Source organism: Epinephelus moara, chromosome 6 (genome assembly GCF_006386435.1).
Source record: "Epinephelus moara isolate mb chromosome 6, YSFRI_EMoa_1.0, whole genome shotgun sequence".
NCBI classification, from domain to species: domain Eukaryota; kingdom Metazoa; phylum Chordata; class Actinopteri; order Perciformes; family Serranidae; genus Epinephelus; species Epinephelus moara.
The window spans coordinates 21,152,507-21,175,844 of NC_065511.1; the positions used below are offsets into that span (position 1 = coordinate 21,152,507).

General features: G+C 42.8%; 1 protein-coding gene across 1 annotated transcript in view; it reads right to left on the bottom strand.

Moving 5' to 3' along the window:
- LOC126391843 (receptor-type tyrosine-protein phosphatase U) overlaps positions 1-20,082 on the bottom strand; it is a 218,120-nt gene extending 198,038 nt beyond the window's left edge. The window contains exon 1 of the mRNA XM_050046801.1: positions 19,860-20,082. Coding sequence (XP_049902758.1) covers positions 19,860-19,929 — 70 coding nt within the window. The 5' untranslated portion in view covers positions 19,930-20,082. The remainder of the gene's footprint in view (positions 1-19,859) is intronic.
- Between the last annotated feature and the right edge of the window lie 3,256 nt (positions 20,083-23,338).

A 23,338-nucleotide genomic window follows, 5' to 3' on the forward strand; every position in this document is an offset into this window, starting at 1 on the left:
CACAACAGTTGGTATGAGAAACTGACCTGTTTATTGTTAACAGGGTTATATAAACAAACTTTAAACTTGAACATTAACATTAAATAAAAAATATAGCTGGTTTGCTTTGGCTGCTTTGGCCCCCTAATAAACAAAAAATAGATTAACACCACAAGACATTGTTGACATTTAACAAACAATGCAGCCTTTCCTTTTCAGTTATTTTTGTAGTGTCAGTGCCAGCCTGGTGCTGCTGTTTCCTGTGTGTCTGCATGCTGGCCTGGTGGATTGATAGTAAGTGCTGGAGCAGATCACTGGAATGGACTGCTTGAATCGCGGAGCACTGGATCGGATTCTATGAAAAACTGGATCGGAGTTCTTGGATCAGCATTTTTCCATGCAGTCCGATCCAATGCCGATGCACGTTTTTTGCTAATATCGGCGGCTGATACCGATCCGAATATCGGATCGGGACATCCCTACTTTCTGCTTCTTGTGGTTAATTGCGGGAGGAAACTGGCCTTTCAGGTGCATTAACCACCCTCTCTGTGGGTGTAAGGGTGGTTTAATTATACCAAGGATTTATTAAATTTTATTATATCTCTGTCAAGGAAAATTATATTGAGATAATTATCATTATTGTTTTACCGCCCAGCCCAATGTTAATGTTAGTTAATTAAGGAAATGAAGTCAAATGGTTGAGTCAAACTAAAATTTGGAAGTAATTGATGCTAAAGTCCAAGTTGCAAGTCTTTCCTGATTTTGTCTTGTCTGAAGTAATCAGATTTGTGACCCGTTTCTGACTAGAAGAGTCCAAGTCATGTGACTCAGGTTCACACCTTTGCTGTGTACATTTGCTAGAGCTGGGTTGAAAAAATTGATTTAATCGATTCGAATCGATTTTCCTTTAAATGGCACAAAATCGATTCATTAATTAAAAAATCGATCTTTTACTGTAACTATTTTCCTCCGTGGACTTGTTGTACAGCCGGTAGCAGACTGCAGCAGCAGTCAGCGGCCTAGTGGTAGAGTGTCCGCCCTGAGACTGGGAGGTCGTGGGTTCGATCCCCGGCCGGGTCATACCAAAGACTATAAAAATGGGACCCACTGCCTCCCTGCTTGGCACTCAGCATCAGGGGTTGGAATTGGGGGGTTAGATCACCACATGATTTCCGAGCGCGGCACTGCTGCTGCTCACTGCTCCCTCAGGGGATGGGTCAAATGCGGAGAACAAATTTCACACACTCAGGTGTGTGACAATCAGTGGAACTTTACCTTTACCTTTACTATCAACCCAGGTAGTCTCGCGAGATCAGCATTTAGCACCTGAGGTCATGGTGAGAGATCTCGCGAGACGGCCGGACACTGAATGAAGACAGAGCAGCAAACAGTGGTGGGAGCGCGTTCACTGAAGGCATGGGTCTACGGTGCGAGTATTTTCACTCGCATTTTCCCCTAAAAATATAACGCTAATAATGTACGCATGTTAAAATAAATGCACATTAGTTTCACAGAAAAAGATTAAGAAATACCACTAAGCGCCAGCACACTGCTAACTGTCGCCTCAGTTTGTGCCTCATACAGATCTGCTGGTAAAGTTAACTTAGCGTTAGCAAGCGTGATAAAAGACGGCAGAGAGGCGACGTTGTGCAAATAAACCAAAGATTTATTAATTCTCTGTAGCAGTAAACACATGGGCCGATAACAAATGTGTTAACTAACTATGCTAAAGCTTTACAAGCTATTCAGGGCTGCCGACGATAACGTTAACATGACAAACAGCAAGGCTAACGTTACGGCTAACAAGCTAACGTACTGACGCTCCTCAGACACTCACACACACACACACACACACACACACACACACACACACACACACACACATACCGGACAGCCTCTCAGTCCTTAGCCGCTAACGTTAGCTCATGTACAACACAGGTACCACACAGAAACTTTTACAAAGGGTCATAATGTGCTTCTAGTGACTGTCAAATCGCCAGCGAACGTTGTTTACACTGCGGACATGGAGCTGTTAGTGCCTGCTCTCATGGGACAAAGATCCTCTGAGAAGAAAGACGGTTCACTCTGCTCTGCCACCAGGAACAAACTGGGAGGCAAAGATCCTCTCTGAGGAAGAGGGCTCACTTTGCTGCAGGGTTCACCTACGCATATTGTTTCTCTTCTGATACAGTCAATGTGTGCATCACAACCACTGTAGTGTCTTGCACAAAAGCTTTATAAGACGGTTACAGGCAGCAAACTTGTGGATGTCCTTTGTTTACATTTTTTTGTAGCCACTTCATTTAAATTGTCTGCCTTGTGATTAGATTTAATTTAAAATATTTATTTTGTATGTGTCAGGTAATGTTAAATAAAAGTACATGATGACTAATGTACTGCTTTGGGGTCAATTCTTAATGTAAACAGTATTTTTAATAGTAATGCACCATCTCACCTTTATCTTAATATTTTGAAAAGAGAGACTTTTAACTCATACTTCCATAAAAAGTAATGTGCGTGTGCGTGTGCGTGAGTGTGTGCGTGTGCGTGTGCGTGTGTGTGTGTGTGTGTGTGCATATGGGCATGCATTAAAGCAGGAGTGTGACTTCAATCAACCAAATTATAGAAAGGAGTTCCTAGATGGTCTGTACCTGCTCATTACCTGAAGATGAGTCACTTTGCAAATTACAGAGCAGCCAAATGTCCCAGGTGTACCAATTGACCCTCCCTCTCTCCCTCCCTTTATTGCACACACACCCATACCCACATGCAAATACACACACATGCACACGAACACATGCACAGAACATTTCTCTGGATGAAAAAATTGCACAGATTTTCGTTCCAGGTGTGACATTTGTTCTCCGCACCACTGTCGCCATCAAGACTTGGTTAGTATAATCAAGTTAATCTGTACAGCGGGAACTGGCTAATGAAGTTACCTTCTCCCATCGCCCCAGGCTGGGAAATTATGTCTCTGTCGGGGGCCTTTTAACCTCCACATGCGCGCATGTTTCCCCCCACAGCCTCCGGAAACACACACCTTCACACACCAGCTTAATGAGTGCCTGGGGAGGCAGGCAGACACACATACTCAAAGACAGGTCTGCTTTGAGCTCGTGCTCACCCTGCCTAGAATACTGAGCCCTTCCCAGAAACACTGAGCATACTGTAGATCCCGGAGAAGCCCTAAGGCTGAGAGGACAAGGACAAAGATGGAGAGGAAAACACAGAGCCTGGTGAAACACGCAGGGGGAATGATGGAGCAGTGAAGACAGAGAAATTAAGAACAGCAGAGCACCTTGACACAGTGAGAGCTCAATTTACAGAGAATAGGTCACAGCTATATTTTTGTTTTTACGAAGTGTTTTGTTTATTTTAACCATATATATATATACAGCCCAGTGCTACATTTTATGACCGAGACAAAAAAAAAAGTGGAGAACAATTCATCACAGTAACTAAACTTAGCAGAAGATCGAGAGCAGCAGACAACAGCTGCGAGGAAGCAGATGCTTTCCACGTTTGTCTTCCGGTAATTCAGACTCAACACTTTCTACAGCTGCTTCAAAATAAAAGCCTTCACAAAAAAGCAAACAGATGGCGACTGACTACTGTGAAACAACTGTGTCAGGTGTTGAGCTACAGTCACTAAAATTAGCTCAAATATTGGGCTAAATCTACTTTGGCAGAGTTTTAATTTTTGTTTTTAGCCCTGGCGTACGTTTAAGTATTGCTGTGACTTCAAACGTGTACTTACCATAAAGAATATGCAGAATTTCCGAACTCACTTTAATATGCCAACCGTTTACTTCTTTCGTGAATGCATTGCACGCTGATTATTTAACCATTCCATCAGTATGATAGCACTATTATTTACCCCCTTTCCTTACTCTAATGTGAAACTTCCTCCTTCACCTTCTGGGGCTGGAAACATAAGCCTTACTCAAAAACAAAGTATACAGAGCTAGCTAATAGTAGTTCCTGTTTGTAATGTGCCCATAGATGTGCAGACGATTATTGCAATCCTTTGATACTGACGAAAACTTTAAAGCGTGAAGATTCTCAGGCAAGTCCTAGAGTTATAAGGAGCATCTTTTTCCTAGTATTTCTAAGCAGATTCATTGACCTTCAAGGACATCTTAGATCAGTGGTTCCCAACTGGTGGGTCACAGTCCAAGAGCGACCACAAGTGGCCCGCAAACATGTCAACTTTGAAGAAAAACACACTTTATTTTGAAGTACAATGAATTTCCAGCATATAGGTTTTACTTTGAAGTGCTGTTTCCTGCTGTAGAGTGAGTGCCTAACAGACAGCTACTTGACAGAGACAGCAAACTAGCTTGACCATATGGCCAAACACACGTATGACACTGAATGCGTTAAACTGCATGGACCAGTGACTAAGGAGAAATCTGGACCCCTTGGATGGACCAGTTGGTAACCACTGTCTTAGATGATAATATCGTCCTTTACATCCACCTGTCTGTGTGTTTCAGCTTTGACTGAGTTCTGTTAGCCTCCATGAGCTGTGTCACAGCCTGTTGACCATGCTGCTACATTGCCTCAATCAGCAGGTCCCAAACTACAATAACTAGCTTTCTACTATTTTTAGAACACCGGTATGTGCCTCTTTTTCACCTCACACTTTATCATTGCTTCACATATCTTCCTCCACATTTATCCTCCTCTAGCAGTATGCTTGATTTGGTTTTTTTTAGCTCTTTAAATTCACTCAGGAAACCTCCCTCTAATGGAGCGTTTGACCTCTGACCTCCTGGAGAAGAGGTGCTGAACCAAAATTCCACTTATTGACATCTCATTAAAATAAAAAAACCCTTTATGTCTTAAGAGTAGTAACTGAAAAACTAGCCAAGGGGATTTTTCACAACTTGGCACCCCTTATAGTGTGGGTGTTACGGTTTATGACTGGTCTATGAAGCATTTTTAAGCAATTAGTTGCAAGTTTTAAACCCTTTTTTATAAAGAGGGACTTGATACTAAAATTTCTCTACTTATTTTAGACAGCAAATGAGTACAAATACACAATACAGTCACCTAGACATGGGACGATATGAAAACTTTACGTCACAATCATGATATTATCCAAATAATCATCAAAATGTAGGAAAAAAAACCTCTTCAACATCCTGGAATCACTTTACCTTACATTCTGTGAAGAAACTATATTTTTTATTGCATAACAGCTAAGACACATCTTTTTTGTGACACTCAAAAAACATTCAAACAATCTTAAAACACCAGGCTATTTGAAATTACCTCATATATTTCGTATACAATATGCCAGTGAATGATTATGAATGATCTTGTGACTTTGTTGAGGCTGGTGTGTACGCAGCCTGTTTTTACAGTCTCTTTTACTGTTGGTTGTCCAGCAGTCTCTTTCCCACAATCTGCAATAAAACCCCATAACGTTCCATCCCTACTGTCACCACTAATGAAAACCACATTTTCTACTCAGCAACTGCTGATCTTTACCTTTCGCCCACACTTCTCACATCATTCATTTCAACCAGATGGTATCAACCACAGGTGCAGACACAAGCATTTATTGGAACTAAAGAAAAATCTTACTTCCCAATCTCTGGAGAAAATAACAAACGGATGGATAGACCGATCTTAAATCCTTTAGCAGGACTTTGTGGTGCCACAGGGACTCACTAGACTGGGATAAATCCTCAGTTCCATGGCCTAAGCACCGAATGAGCCTGTCCACCAGGAGCACATGTGCCTAACCAAGCCAACAGATGACCAGTGAAGCGAGGAACTCTGCTCTGAGAGGTAAAACCTTGTTAATTCATCTGCTATAATGATAGTCTGAGCCACCATTGCATCTCCATAACCCACCACTGAGTCCAATCAGAAGTTGACTCCTGCTTTCACTAACACAGAATCAGACGCTCGCTTCCTATCCAGCTGGCTCAGACAAAGGAATTAAGAAGTCAAGTTGTCTGGGAGGAGTTTTCCTCCTTTGCTTTTCCAGTCAGGAGTAAATGAAGCCAAGTTAGCCAGACAAACACATTCCTGTCTGCCTCTTGTTCTGGCAGCGCTACGTCAGACGTGACTGAGTTAGCCCTCCATGCTGTGCAGTCCCTCTGATGGGATTAGCTCTTAAAGACTGTGGAAAACAATTCCCTGCTCCCTCTCAACAAGGTCAAAACAAAGCATTGCAGTGTCACGTCGTGCGCTGATAATTCTGCCAACTATCCACCTGCAGGAATGTTTCCTAACACAGCCAGAGCTGATACCAGGAATAAATGCACGGGTTCAGTGCAAATAAGAGTAATGCAACGAATTAGGTGGGCCATTTGATGTAACCTTTTTGTGTTTGGATAAACCTGCTCCCTACTTTGTTATTATTCACACTGGCCTGCTTCCATATCCTTTCTAAAGGGCAACAAATGGCTTCACTTGCGGTGCAGAGGCTTCAAGCATCGGGTTACCTCTGCATGCGGATCACAATAAAAGGCTGGACTGACAAGAAAGAAGCTATCTAACCATTCTCTGTTTCACATGCCAAACACCGGCTATCCATTTCAGCGAGCATGTTTCCTAAAGTATCAGGCTTTTAGTTCTGCCTTACAGCTCGTTCACTCAGTTAATGAGAACATTAATTACATTCCACAAAAATATCTCTAAAAAAAGCAAGCGTGAGTGTGTGTGCATTCACAAGAGGATGAACAATCATGCGTGTTTCCTTTCAAAGGTGCTGGTGTAAGGCGAATACGTCTGAACACTGCTAAAATACCTCAGGGAGCTGTACAGCAAAATATTACCATTTTCTAATTAGGTTAAGACAAATTATAAAAAAGTCTGAATGTGTGAGGAAGGAAGATAAAGCGGGAAGGTGGAGTGCTGCATGCTGTGGGTAAACAAAGCTATCTGCAGTAAAGCCTATTAGTGCAGAGCGAGGGATCTCGGCATCAACAGGGTTCCATTGTCGGTTGTCTTATTGTCACATGATACCAGTGCTAAGCAGAGTAATACCCATATTAACCACCATTCTCCTAATGCCTTTTCTCCTGTCCCCTGTGATCAGCCTACTTGCTGCCATAATCCCAGCTCTAAGCTGATTCTTAATTACCCTGGCTGTCCAGACAGACAAAGGCCAGGGCCAACCTGCTCCAAGGTCTATGACACACTGTGTACTCCGACTACTCTCTAAACACAAAACTGCCCCAAAGCTAGTTTCTACAGCTTCTTGATCTTTGCAGCGCAAAGTATTTATCATCAGAAGAATATGTCCTAACCACAGTATGCTAATTTTTTCATTAGCATTTTCACACCGTGGAGGAATAAAGCAAACAAAAGCTCCATAATAATCCACATGGCTGTGATTTATGGAAGTTCAAAATGGCCAAAGGAGTTCAGCAAATATTTACATAAAATCAGGTGGGAACAATCACCAATCTGCCCTCTTCCATATATACAAAACACACACCTAGGCACTCGCCAGCATGCATACAAACACTCACTCGAAAAACCCACACGCATATACACACACACACAAGGGCCAAGCAATTATTCTAATCTTCTGTTTGTGGTTTTGAATTAAGCTCTTTGTTAACGACACCCCGTGGGCTCCCAGGACATTCTTGCATATTTCTGGCTGTGAGCGAATGTGAGCCATGCAAACGGTGCTCTGCCTTTGGCTGCAGAGAGTCCACGCTATTTGAAAATGGCATGAAAGCTTTCCGTCCACATTAAATCTGTCCAGGCTGCTCTCAAAAAGTTTGCCATTCGCATCAAAATGCCAAAAACAATAGAGGAGCGTTGAGATCTCCTCCACTGGGCACGCGCAGGCCCCTCAGGCCAGCAGCTTTACAGTAGATCACATCACAATGGCGGTGTCAGCGTTTTTGAAAAGCTCCCTTTTCCCCTGTTCCACATCACAATGTGAGACCAGAGTTTTAAGACTCATCCATGGGAAGCGTTTTCAAAAAGGTCAGATTGTCTGTGGCAGCTTAGCGCGGCCAGCGGGCCAAGAACAGATGCATTTTCAAACGTATCCGCATTAGTGTGGACATGGTCTTTGCCTGACTGTGGCGGGGAAGATGAAAGGCTCCTCAAACAAGGCTCCGGGTCACGTTGTTGCCCACTTCAGTTCCCACTCACAAGCCCCTCATCTCTTGGGGCAATCACCTCCCCATTCCCTGCCTCCCCTGCGCTGGCAGGCCAAGTCAGGCGGCCAGCGCAGGAACAAACAAAGGTCTTTCAAACTGTTTGACGAGCTGTCTCTCAGGAACGCCAAGCAGCTCAGCAATCACCAGGAGGAGGACCCTGGAGGGCCCTGAAGGGCTGTGGAGCGTGCCCTGAAGGAAGGTTTGTCAATTCCACCCCACCTGGCATTCAGGTGAGAAGAAGATCACGTCTCTGGGTCTGTATAAACAGACCTGAACATCAAAGTACACATGTGGGTATTATGAGGAGTTGTGTTCTACCTGTTTCTGAGCAACACAATAATAGCACAGCGATCTGAAGATAAAGGGCACATATTTTCTTGGTCAGGAGCTATCTCTCTTCATTAGCGTCCCTGCAGGACTGACTCACACACTGTCTAAATACACTGGGCAGCAAATAGAGATTCATCTCTTTGCCCTCAGGCAATTATACCACCTTGTCAAAAGAAATGAATAATAGACACTGTTTTCAATGAATCAGCTGCTAATGAGTGACTGGAGTTGGGCATCCTGCATACCATGACACGAGGGAAATGGTAAAGAGGAGACAACTGTGAACTGCTTGTCCCTAAAATGTCTTACAACGATAAAGTGTAACAGCCAAGGGGGGAAAGGGATGGTTTTTTTAATGAAAAAAGGTACTCACAATCCCCTGAGCAACTGCTGAAATAGCAGCATGTCAAAGTGAGGAGGATTGTGATGGGAGGTCATGTAGGATCGAAAGGAGAGTTTCTAGAGGAAGAAGACAATAAGCTGACTGTGACAGGCTGTGTTTGAGAAATCAATAGGCTCTGCTTTTGCTCTGTCTCACTTCAACACCTGGAACAGAACAAAGCGTCGAAGCTGGGCCCGAGTTCCCGAACTCTTTTTACTAACATCACTTGACAAAAGCTTTTCAACCCAACTGGCGGTCAGACGCCGGCGAGCTGCTGGCATATCATAACACACTCCCATATTCTGAATATCCACTGTTTCTATTTACATTTAAATAAGATGCCAGAGCAATGCCCCTGCGGTCCAGAGGAGAATAAGGATTAAATGCATGCTGCAATATAAACACAAATTACAAAGCTTTTTTTTTTTTTCTTTTTGGCAACAAAACTTCCAGACTACTAGTATCAATGTCTTCACATGAAACCGTGATGAAACTGCGAGCAACATTCACGTTGTTCCGGTGAAAACCATGCAATTCCAGTTTGGGCGAATTTGATGTTTTCACATCAACTAAAGATGAACTCCTTGAAAACCCTTCTAACGTCCTCTGGCCAAAACATGTTGGCGAACATCACACTCTTGTTAATAAAAGACCACTGTGCATCTCTGCCTCCACCTTAAAGCCTCCTGACGCAGTATATCACAGGTGCTGCCCTGTCATTACAGGTGATACTTTCTAAATCAATGTTGCATCTTATATGAAAAGGTGGAGTGGTCCTCCCTGACAGTCAGACAGGAGCAGCATTGCATGTTGTGTGTTTATGAGACTCTACTGCCAGAACTGCCCAGTTACCTCTGCTCTCTGGTTGCATTTCAATACAGTACGTACAACGTCAGGTCTCGGGACAACTTAACATTAGCAGTGCCTCTTGTTCACACTTGGAAAACATGGTTTTGTCTATACGAGTGTATCTTATTCTCTCTAGGTGAAGTGTGTTCCTAAGGTCATTGAGCCAAGTCTTTGCTGTGGAGACTTCTTTCTTTTTCCAATGCATAAGCAGACGTCTCTTTGCAATAATGAGATTAGAGAAAAGGAAACATTGCTGAGTGTTGCTTAATTTCTGACATCATCAGACAGTCCTAGAATAATAATGAGTGCTTCTGGATCTAACTGAATTTGAAGTATTTTAGATATTAGTTTGGAAATGGTGGTCCAGTAGGTCATAATTTTGGGACAGAGCAAAACTGTGGAGTCATGTGTCATTTGTTAAAAGGCATCTGTCACAAGTAGGAGGAATTTCAGGGTATATACATGGCTTCAAATACTGTGCTGCATACAAGTGGAATGAGCTCCAAAAAAATTGAAGAATTCTCTTATTCCATTTGAATAAAAAGGCTGCACTTATGTACTTGCAATCATGCTTGTAATTGCTCCTCTACCTGGCGACGTCACGTGATTTGTAATAATTGCAGAGGAAGTCTGGGATCTTGATCCGGTGCAAATCTGCCATGTCTATAATTTGTCAAGTAAAAATTAAACTGAAAATTACCTACCATATTTCGCCAAACACACCAATTAGCACAATGGTGATTTGAGGTCGTATTTAGGTTATTGCTTTCTCTGCAACTCATGTCTGCCTCTTCCCTGGTCGAGAATTATGGAGGCTGCGTTGGCAATTATAAATGAAAGTTGTGACAGCATTTTGGATGAAGGAAACTCATCTTGCTACACAGCATGACAACCCATTCTGAGGAAGAGCCAGCTCAAATCCAGTAAAATGTCATTAAATTCTGGTAAAACACTACCTTTGCTTATCCTGTGTGAATGCACCGCACGGATCGCAGACGCTGTGGAGTAATTTCTAAATAATATGAGGTCCCCAGGTATAATTGCTCCTGTGCAAACAGGGCTTTAAGTATAGTCTGTCTATGTTTAAACTGTAAATATCATTTTTGTACACAGGTCTCTATTGAGAAAGAGATTCCAGTCTACCTGTTTAAACAAAGGATTAAATACAAAATAAATAAAGATTAGACTTTAAAATCAAGTGCTTCATACATGTTATAGTATATGCTCAACAGGTTTGGAATCATTCCGTTGACTGATTTACCGCCAGCTGGCACCTGTGCTACCACAGCTGCCATGACCTACCCATAACCCACCAGCACCAGCAGCTGTCACAGCTGAGTGTCACCGCTGTGCCATGCTACCGTGCTGCACCGAAAGGGAGACAAACGGCTTCAAATCAACAGTAAGCAGGGGCGAGCAATGCAAGGTAGACGCTGCATAACTGAGAAAATGCAGCGTTTTTTGAAAGAGCTCAGTTTTACTTAGATTTCATGCCATGAAGGCCTCAAATATTACACTCTCCTAAATCGGCACAGTAGCCATCATCCATGCTCTGTTACACTTTAATGCTCTTCAATTTCCAATGTCCTAATAAAGTTTATGTGAAAGGGTGTCAGTCTAATAAGTGTGAGACACATCATGGTGATGAGTGTTCGGGTTCATGGCTGGGTCTCTGAGAGGATATTTCTTTGCCCAAAGGGACCGGTCAAACCAGAAATACCACTTCCCCTTAGAGAGCCGGCACGGTGGCACAAAGGCAACTAAAACCTGCATCCATTACACCGCCAGGGAGAAAAACGTCCTGAAGAGACTGTTTTGACTTTTAGAGGAGTGTCAGCGGTTCAGATTTCACCGAGGGGTTTTGTATGCAGACGCCTACGGGCAGCTCAACAACAGGTCACATCTCGACTCTGCAATCCTGGACTGATCCTGAACCCTGACTCCGGTGACCTGAGCATTCACTACACGCTGCATTCACAAACAACAGAGGGCCGGAAGAATCTGGCTGTGAATGTGTTGACATAGGAGAAAGGTAAAGAACTGAAACACGGCCAGTGGGCTAAATATAAACTGCTCAGGAGGCTTTCTTTCCTCTGGGTAGGGGATAAGGAGCAGCACTCGCAGCATCAGTCTTCCAGACCCACTTTTGCAGTCTGGAGCTCGCTACCTCGGGGAAGAAAACACAGGGACTGCAACTCACAGCCCTGCTTATTTCTTTGTTGGATAATTACACATCTGTGCTTGTGCTCGCAGTCTCACTCCCCTCCATATCCAGGCTATAAACACCGGCCCATCTGCGTTGAATGATAAATTTCCCTGTCCATTATTCAAGTAAAACATATGCTTTTAAGTGATAATGAGTATAATGGTCCTGTCATTTTAGACCAGCACATCAAGAGGATATTTTGTAGCTTATTTGTAATATATACAGCCTTCTTATGGAAATGAGGCCCACTCTTTCATGTTTGAGAGGATTTCTACTTTTCCCTGTCCTTTGCTCGACACAATGCCACGAACATTTCTCTGCTGCAAACCCGACTCCTTGTGTTACGTCATGCAGGTTCTGGCTGGCTGGCTAATTCGCACTCCTACATCAAACTTACAGGCAACAGACGGGACGCCACTTTGATCAAATTTAAGTAAAATGGACTTGCCGGAGTTTGAAAGATCAATACGACATTAATAACACCTGGCCGAGGGAGCCGGGAAGCCTGCACTCTGGCTGTCGCTGTGAAGTGGAAAGGAGGAGACAGGCCAAGGCAGGCTACTGACTGTAAATCTCTCAGTCTTGGCATCTTTTCCAGGGTGCTGGAAGGTCTCACAGTTACCCTGAAGAGCTCAGAGGAGCAGCAGCGGCTCCAGCCCCTGCTAGCAACAGTGTCATGTGCTGAGTCACTCTGTACTGTGGGACCTTCCGTGCCTGATTTCCAGCTCTCACAGGCAAAGATGCTAATGAACAAAGACGCTCATTAGCACATGCATTCAGACAAAAATGTAAAAGCAAGGCATACGCATGCATTCTTGAGCTCCATCGCTATCAATATGCTAAAACATTCATAGCATATGACACACAGTGCATGTTTCAAATTAATAATGATAACAATTCGCTTCGAGTGGTTCCGTTCAGAGCCTGCAGAACTGGCCAGATGTGACGGCAGAGGAGACACACAGCAGAGAGAATCCTGCTTTTGAGCACTACCCTCTTCCTAACCTGCTCTTTCTCTGCTCCAGAAACATGACTCCCAACCTGCACTTGACCTTTCCGAAGAGCAAACAATCCTTCGCCTGAGTAGGCCACGACTCACAAAGCCCTCATCCAAAAAACAAAATAGAGATGTGGTGCTGATTTAGAAACAGGACGTGATAATTAGAATGAGAACAACAGAATGATCAGCAGGATTAATTAAGCACAAACATCACAAGATATGTGTGAGCTGCAATCTAGCATAAAAGATGACTGCACACTCAGCACAGCACACACTAAAGTGAGATGTACACAAGAAAAATGAGACCAGCTCGAGGTGGCTTCTGATTGGGCACACGCTAGGCTTAGGCAATTGGAAAAAATATGTACACGATTGGCTGAGTACATCACTGGTATATTTTGGGCGATTTTTGTCTCTTTTTTTTTCAGTCTGCCTCCAAAAAGTAGTGAAAGCTGCTGCTTAGAGCAGTGGTTTTCAAACTTTGTGTGCCCAACGCACACCAAAGGGCGAGCAAAATCTCAAGGCACACTTGTATTTATATCTGTGCACCACAGCTTCTATAACGTGTGTTATCACTCTTATCACAACATAAATCAATAAAAAAAAAAAAGTTTTTCTTTCAGTGGCAGGTCGTCTTTGCTGATGCTTTGATGTAATTTGCTCCATACAATAAAGCAATCCATTGTCCCACTCACGGCTTTCTCCCTTTGAATGTTATCATCCCTCACACTGGCTGCCAATCAGGGCTTTTGATGTGTCAATTCCCCTGAGCGAACAGCGACAAATAGGTTCATAGGTCAAATGTAATTACATTTTTTAAATTAAATTAAATTTGCCTCTTTATTGAGAAGAGGCAAATTCAACATACTGATAAAGTCAATTAAAAATTCATTCTTAACTTTTTGTATAGGCCCACTTGAAATTTCAACACCTGGATTGGCATCACAGCACACCATTTAGAAACACTGGCTTAGAGGGCACTGGGCAAAAAGAGACAGCAGGAGAAAAAAAAACAGTGTGTAAAGCCAGCATTTTTTTTTTTTTTTTACATCTAAATTTAATTAGATTAAACAGGGATACTCTTTTGATTTTCAACCAGCTTTGTATCATAACGCGGTGGGTAGTATGTGCAAATGAACTATGGTAAACTTTTCTTTATCTTACCCTTGGCCAGATCTCCCTGCTTATCTCTAAGCTCTTATGGCTTTAGGACTGTTACTTGAACCACAGGTGGTACTTCTGCATTTTCGTATTCCCGCCACCACAGACAAAAAGAGTACAGAAGCAAACACAAACTCAGACCAAATTCAGTACAGGCCAAATGAAGACTTAAAATACTGAGATCAAACAGTGAAACTAATATGAACCAAGATTCTGTTCAAATGACTTCAGAAAAATATTTTAGTGCACTGTTAAACTGTAATACAAGAATTTGTGAACAGGAAGTGGGCGTCATACTGTTTCCTGTACAGGCCAAACGAGGGCTGAAAATACTGAGCTCAAACGGTAAAACTAATATGAACCAAGATTCCGTTAAAATGACTTCAGAAAAATATTTTAGTGCACTGTTTGGCTGTAATACAAGAATGTGTGAACAGGAAGTGGGCGCCATATTGTTTCCTGTATAGGCCAAACGAAGGCTGAAAATATTGAGATCAAACAGTTAAACTAAGCAGTGCTGCAAGACTCTTTTTCTGTGTTGGCTATTTCTCACCTCAAATGTTTTCAAAACATATTCAAGACAATTTATCACTGGCTAGCCGCCATATTGTTTCCTGTGTCAAGATGGTCAAGTTGCATTACGGCAGCCACCAGCTGGAGCGTTAATTGGTCCAGTGTGATGCAGTGCATTCTGAAAATTGTAGGTTTTCTACCTCTTGAGCGAAAGCAAATGCCACAGCTCTTTTTCTCTGTATTCTCTGGTCATGCAGCACCAATTTCAAAAGCATCTGCGTCTTTATACTGCACAGGCAGCCCCGTTTTATGAGAGGACCATCTTTCCAGCAGTGAAATACTTATTTAAGCTCGTCTCAAGTCTCATATCAGCAATTGCTGTTGTTGGGCTGACAGTGACTGGTTGGAAATTTTTAACATATCGCTCAATTCTAGCACGCACTTCCCATGTTAAGGCGCACCAATCACGGCTCTTGGCATTAAGCAGAATTCTTTGAACACATACACTAGATGGATGTGTTTCATCTTCCAGTCTTGTGAGATGAGTATGTGAGCCAATCGGGGGCTGGCTCTCCTCCACATAGCCCCACATTACAATAGATCAGAGACAGAAACTGGAAGCGGCGTGCTGCAGAGCAGAGGACTCCTCTCATCAGCACCCTGTTTAATCACTCACTCGAGTGCTGAAGGCAGAATGGACACACGAGCCCAGCAAAAGTCCTGCTGCGGCCTCAGCCGAAAAACAAAACACCCTGACAATGTATCTGAATAAATCCCTCTGTCCGTCTCAGCTTCTCCCTCTGAAAATTCTCTCCCCTTTTTTCCTCCTCCCCAATCCCCTCCATCCTTGTTGCAAAGTTTTCCATCTGCTCTCTGAATTACTGCCCGTGATCCCGCAAAGATGGAAATCAACCAGTCTTTTCAGGAGTCTGATTTAGGCCCAATCCCTACCGCCCCTCACCCTCTATCCACAGATGGTGGCCTGGCTCCTGCAGGGAACACTTCCACTTTGTGGATCTGATGCAACTGTGTGGTACGAGGCAACATTTTCTACATGGTGGTTACATTTTTTTTTCCCCTGCAATAACTCACAAATGCATCTCAGGCTTTTTCAGAGCCTATTATAGTGAAGCCATATACTGGATTCTCAAAAGCCAATATGCAAATGTATGTCATTTGAATTGGTGCAGCAAGCACACAGAAATGGTGTCAGGAGGATTCTTTTGAAGAAATGTGTTTCACGCTGACAATTTTGGTCGTCTAATAAGTAGATTTGTCCACTTTTAAGTAGAGCCTTCTCTATAGCCTTTTATTCTCTGAAGTGTTTTTCTTCTGTCTGTTTCCTGCATGTATCAGTGAGTCAGTGCACCTGTTAATGCCAGGGGCGGATAATGAGATAATGGGCCCCTGGGCACAGATATGCAAAGGGCCCCACCACCTCTCCTACATAGGAGCAATTTTGTGTCTCTTTGTTGTCCTTGTGCATCTTTTCTGTGTTTTTTAATCATTTTGTGGTCATTTTGTCTCTCCGTGTGGTTGTTTTGTGTCATTTTACAGTCGTTTGTGTCTCTTGGAGATAATTTTATGTCTTATTGGGGTGATTTTGTGTTGCTGTAAGGAAATTTAATGTCTTTTTTGGTTGTTTTATGTCTCTTTGTGGTCGTTTTTGGTCTCTTTGTAATCATTTTGTGTCTCCATGTGGTTGTTTTGTGTCTTTTTGCAGTCATTAGTATCTCTTGGACGTAATTTTGTGTCCACTTGGGGTCATTTTGTGTTGCTGTAAGGACATCTGATGTGTTCTTTGGTTGTTTTGTGCCACTTTGTCGTCATTTTGAGTCTCTCTCTGGTCAGTACGTGTTAATTTGAGTGACATTTTGCAAGTGAAGGCCAAGAGGACCCCTGACACTCGGCCCCATGAGGCTGGTAGGCCTGTTCAGTAATTCATCCAGGGTTGGTGCCTGTATAACTGGGCGAGTTTTGTCTAAAAAATATCAGAAAATAGCAAAAAGTACCCAAGGTGAGATCTTCACACGTCTTGTTTTGTCCGAGTAATAGTCCAAATCCCAATGATATTCAGTTTGCTATCATGTATGGCAAAGAAAAGAGGAAGTAGGCACAGATATGCAAAGGGCCCCACCACCTCTCCTACCTTTGCATCTCTTTGTAGTCATTATGCAACTGTTTCCGTGGTTGTGTGTCTGTAGTTGTTTTGTGCGTTTTTACAGTCATTTGTGTCTCTTGGAGGTAGTTTTAAGTCTGTTTAAGGTAGTTTTGTGTTCCTGTAAGAATATTTAATGGCTTTTATGGTTGTTTCGCATCCCTTTGTGTCACTTTCTGGTCACCATGTGTGAATTTGGGTGACATTTTGCAAGTGAAGGCCAAGGGGACCCCTGACACTTTGGGCCCCAGGAGCCTATGCCTGGTAGGCCCATTTATTCAGGTACTTCATCAAGGTTTAATGCCTGTATATCTGGGTGGGTTTTGTCTTAAAAAAATGTCTGAAATAGTGAAAAATGCCCAAGGTGAGATGTCTACATGCCTTGTTTTGTCTGAGTAGTAGCCCAAATCCTAATGATATTCAGTTCACTATCATGTATGACAAAGAAAAGCACAATTATGTAATGATCAAAATGCTGTTGCAGCTGTAATTCCTTGATGCTTACACGTGCAGGTGGTCCTGTGTTACGTTTCCCAGTGATGGTTACACAGCGTCAACTTGAAGCCCTGACGTATTACTCATTCCAAACCATGCTCTAACTAGACGGTCTAGGCTTCACAGTCCTTTTCATCTGGATCCAAGTGTTATCTTAGCCACTGAAATAGGCAAAAAGGATATTCTGCCTTAACTTTAGATCAAACCGGGAAATGAGTCATGAGACACAGGATAATTACACCACTCAGCTGACAACATTTGCTGCTAATAGAGGAGACAGATGGTAAGTGAACATTCATTCAATTCCCATAAGTGACAACAGAGGAGTGAAAGTGTCACATTGGGTTTTACGGCATAAAATAAACCCAACACATAGAGCTACACCCGGAAACTGGACTTTCATGTTCATAACATCTTTGTGTCTGAGAAAATACGATGCGAATGTGATATTTTCTTCCTCTTATCAACCCCACTACAGTCAGCCCAGTGCAGCAGAGAGCCTCTATATTTCATAGCCTCTAATAATTTCACTTCCCCCTGAACTGACAGCCCGGACAGACGGCGGCATAAGCAAGAAAGAAAATATGGATCACATCTAGTGAAAAAGGCGAGAAATCCCCAACGGAGTGCCGAGCGTTAACTGTTATTAAGCATTCAAGGTCAAGGTGTGATCTTCACACAATCGGAGCAATAAGTAATCAGAGGAGACTCTCTGAAGACTGTGGGAGTCCAGGCTGTGTTTATGCTCCTTAATTTCCTCCTATAGGATGTAGGCAGGTGCGGAAGCATGAAGGGAGTCAGGCCAAGGGGATCAGAAGGCACAAAAACTAGCAGCGTTCACTATTAGCTGCTAATGGGAGGGTAAGCACGCAGATGGTGAGGCTCGCAACACCCCAGTTAACAAACTAAAAAAGCTCCACCATGTAAATTTCTGTTGACAGCCGTAGTGGAGCGTCGCTGTTCCATTCAGCTCTTTTAATTACCTGTGTGTGTGTGTGATTTAATCCTTCATATGTCTCAGCCCATTCCTCTTAATGATCTGCTCCATTCAGCTCTCGACAATACACATTCTGCTTGCATGCCTTCGTTGTTGTTGTTGCTTGTTGCAATGAGTTCTGCATGCAAGTGTTAGAGTGAGCATTCCTCTAAAAACAGAAGCACTGCCAGTGAGAAATACAAATATTAGCCAAATTCCCACGAACCAAGTCAAACAATCTCAACACGATCAGGCTTTTTTTATCCAACATGCATGTGGCAAACACTGTGCCGCATAGCTATACAGCGCTGAAGCAGACTGCAGTGTAAATGTTATCAATACTGCGGCCTAATTACCTCGGTTTTATCTTCTACAGGGGCAAAATCATGCATGCATATACATAATGTGTGTGGTGTGTCAGGGAGACAAAGAGACTCAAACAGGCCTTTTTAGCCTTCAGACAAAAAAAAAAAATCTCAAAAAATACAGCACTGTAATTACATTGCATAAATGATGAATAGATTCAGGGAATAAAAGCAGATTTTTTTTCAAAACATGAATGTGAATGAATATGAAAGGGTCTGTGTCATGTGTCATTCCTATAAAAGATATTTATTTTCACCACTCTGCCTCTGTCTCCTTCCATCTCTCTGATATGTGCCTGATTGTCACAATTGGAGAGGTTTATTTATCCTGCTGGATGATGAAAATGGAATGGGAAGAAGTCAGAGTATATTCCTGCACAAAATGTGATCTAACTACATGATTTTGTGCCTTTAATGTGAAAAATCTAGCTCCTTAGACAGACAGAGCAGGAGATAGGACTTCAGAGCTCAAATGTGAGCATGAATGTCTTCTACAGCTAGACAACCCAAAAGACCAGAGGCAGCTCAGCACATCAGCAGGAAAAATCCAGCAGCTTTGAGAATGAGACTCTTTCCCCACAGTGTTAGCCTGCACCTTTGGGATCATCTAATGAAAAATTGGTTTCAGAAATCACTATGCATTACAATGCCACAAGCCTCATTAAGATGTAAACTTTCAGGGAGTCAGTGTGTGTACACAACTGTGCAACCCAGCGTCTGTGTGGAGCAGCTCCAGGTTTTGGTCTGTGGATGTCATCACAGATTGGTTCAAGCTGTCGGGATTTGGAAGACTCGTGTTCACAAATACGGAGGAAATTGCCTAAAGGTCGTGGGAGCGTCGTTAGGTCTGCTCTAAGGGGAGCATTTCTCGCTTTTAATGAAGTGATTTCTAACTTTGGATCACACCTTTAAGGCTACCTGGCGCCGGAGCAGGAGCAAGAAAAGCAGGAGCAGCGTAGCGCAGGAGATTGTGCTGTTTTGGGAAATGGGAGCTTTCTCCCCTGAGCAACCAGACGCAGTCCTCCAACATAACCAACATTTCTCACAGGAGTCTGGCACTGTGAAAACTTTCAGCTCACAAAGTTGTGAAAGAATTTTTTATTCTGTGCCGGGAGGATTAACATTGTGCCATTAGTAAGTCATGGGAAGCAGCAGTAAGTCGCAGATAAACGTGTTAGGGAAAGGGGCACAAAGTTGGCACCTTCACCAGACTCGCTCCGCTTTCGCTTTCAGTGGAGTTTGATCCATATGTAGAAACTTCCCAACTGCGTACAGGGGATCGAGATGAATATGCGCCTTACCTGTTGGCCCCTCGATGCCATCGGCGTAGATCTGAACAGTCAAAATGAGCAGAAAGGCGCAGGTGTGCATCGTGTAGCTGTTTTAGTCCACTTTAAATGTGCAGGAAGAAATCATGTCATTCACTCCGTGAGGTCCGGGCGCGCGAGCAGCAGAGCTGAGCCCATCTACTCCCCCAATTCTCACTGAGAGGAGTTTCGGAGACACTGAAGGAGACAGGGCAGAGCTAGTTCTGCAAACTGACGTCAGGGTAAACAGTTCAGAGGAGAGATTTCTTTCTCAAGCCCACTTTCCTCCCCAGCCTCCACTTCTTCGGTGATACAAAGTATGAGCCGGGCGCCTCCAAGCGGCCGGAGACGGTAACGACACTGTGGTATTCAAACGTCGGCCAAGCAAAGCCCCAGACTGTGTGTGTGTGTGTGTGTGTGTGTGTGTGTGTGTGTGTGGGCTGCTTCACTTGTATCTGTGTGGGGACCGTGAGGAGTTTCAGACGTGGAGAGTGAGGACATGTTTGGAAAGGGTGGATATTGTGCCCCCTCCTCACCTCATCAAAGGGCTGTTTGAGGTTTTAAACTGTATTTTAAGGTGAAGAAGAATTAGGCTCAGGTTTAGGTTAAGTATGGGGTTGGGATCTGAGAAAGGACAGTGGCAGATCTTCCTTTAGGTGACGGGGGGAGGGTGCCAAAATCCCCCCCTCAAAAAAAAATGACTTAATGGTGATGCTAGAAATCTCCTCTTATGGAGCCACTTGCTCTTCTGCTGATAGAGGCTACAAGTGATGGTGGAGCGAAGCCATGAGAGCCTTTGTATATCAAACACAAGTTTGCATAAAAAATAATAAATAAATAAATAAATAAATAATGCTCATAGTCAGTCTCCAGAAGGGATACCACCTCAATTCTTGGCAATGTATTTCACTTGTGTTTATTGGTGAGTGATCATCACTATCAGAAAATGCTAGAAAATGCACTGAAGAATGTGGAGAGCATTAAAGACAGAAAAAGAAAAAAATGAAACGGCAAAAGCCATTCGGAGCACAGTACACAAAATAAAAAACGAAATTTGGAAATATGCCCATGCCAATTTCTTGTCTTTTTGTTTTATATAGCTAATTGTGTATTTGCGTTGATTTCTCATTACCTCTTCTTCTTGTTTGTAATAAATTCAATAAATATGGTAGAAAAAAGTGATAAGATAATAATACGTTTTTATTCGGGGGGATCGGGGGTCGAGGGGGTTGCTTTCCCAGGGCGCTGGATGTGCTAGGTACGACACTGGGTTAGGCATAGGTGTAGATTTTTGCATTTGTGTGTCCCCCCTATTTAAAAGGGGGCCGTGCAATTAAATAAATACACATGGTATTAAAATACCCGAATTAGCCAAAAGGTTATTTTTGACCTGTAGTATCTTGGCCAAGATGTTAGAAAAGGCTACCTAAAATACAACAAAGCATAAAAAAAGAGAACAGTGCATACAGTTAAAAAGACTTCTCTGAACACATCAACAAGAAATGATTTCAACATGATTTTTTAATCACAAGAATGTAATGATCATCAAATGTATGATTCAGTGCTGAAGCCTGAGGAAAAATTGATGCAATATAAAAGGTCATGCAATTTTTAAAAGCACCGGAGGCAGTAGTGACATATCTCCATATAGAACAACACTGCAGCACCAGCAGGACATATCATTAGCAGCAGCAGAAAAGAGTTTAGTGCTTACATGTGTATGTATTAATCATCCATTGTTTTAATTGATTACTGAAAGATCTATAAGTGTTTAGTTCTATTCCACTCCCTTGAACCTCTTACGGACCAGGCTGACTGGCTAACAGCACTTTTCCTCAGCGGAATAGTACAATCTCCTCTTAAGGATCCCCTAGAGACACGATTAATGTTTGTTCCTCTGCTGATATAGGCTACAAGAGCTAAGCCATGGGAGACTTTGTATATCAAACACAAGTTAGATAAGAAAACAAAAATTGACAAATTGACAAAATTAAAGACATGATGATGCGGAAAAGGCACAAAATGGTGCATCAGAATTCAAATTAAGTGTGTGAAGCTCAAACTTCCTGTTTCATATGTTGAAACAACACCTAGGCCCTTGGGGTGATAGGCATGTGGTTTTGATGGCTAATGCTGCGTTCACATGAAATCAGGCAGACGGTACACGGCAGATGGAAAACACCTTCTGGATGGCATGGGAAAAATAAACAGTGCGACAGAATGGCAGGACAGTAAAACAAAACACGCACGACAATATGTTGTGATGGTGGTGCCATATTGTCTACAAAGGAATGGAATAAAACATATTAAATAAAGTCATTTCCTGTTTATTATTCTGTGTACTTTTCTTGTAGTGTCCAGTAATTATCCAGATTGCGTGTGTTTGCCTGAGTGTGAGGGAGTTGTGTAACATCCAGTTGCAAATGCTGTCACAGACGATGGGAAAAAGTTAAAATATTTTACCACTGCTGGCACTCTCTGCCAGCCTCACATAATTTTACCATCCAGCTCTCATCCACTAAAGTGGTATTCAGCTTGCAGTCTACCTTCTCCCTGATTCCATGTGAGTGCAGCATTAGGTCCAGAACAGGGAATAGAGTTTTAGCAAGTATAGAAGCCTTAATGTGTAGCCTGTGTGCATGTGTGTGTGTGTGTGTGTGTGTGTGTGTGCACTTGTATTAAGCACGCATAGGGACAAAAAAATCTTTTCACACAGTTAATTTTTGTGGACGTGTCCTCAATTTTGGGACAAAAACTTTACCCACACTATGCATTTCAGGACTGCAATTTGGTTTTTGTTAAGGTTAAAGTAAGAGTTCGGGTAAGAGTTAGGCATGTAGAGGTTAAGGTTAAGGGTTAAGGTTAAGTCTCCAAGGAATAAATGTGAGTCAATTTCCCTCTAAGTGACTCTGGAGACAGGGACAACAGTGGTGTAGTGATCGTCGATGAGGCGGGTGTACCGCTAGGCAGATGGGTTACTGAGGAGGAAGTGGGTACGGTGGCATGCAAAAGTTTGGGCATCCCTGGTCAAAATTTCTTTTACTGTAAATAGTTAAGTAGAAGATGAACTGATCTCCAAGAGGCATGGAGTTAAAGATGGAACATGCTTTTCGACATTTTATTTTTAGAGTGGAAAAAAGGAAAGGTGCACCATGCAAAAGTCTGGGCACCCCATGACATTTGAGCTCTCAGACAACTTTTACCAGGGTCTCAGGCCTAATTAGCTTGTTAGGACTATGGCTTGTTCACAGTCATCGTTAGGAAAGGTCAGGTAATGCAACATTCAAAGCTTTATAAATATTCTGACTCTAGAAACCTCGTCCCAACAATCAGCAGCCATGGGCTCCTCTAAACAGCTGCCTAGCACTCTAATAACTAAAATAATTGATTGACAAAGCAGGGGGCAGCTATAGGAGGACAGCAAATGGTTTTCAGGTAGTTGTTTCCTCAGTTGGTAAGGTAAATAAGAAATG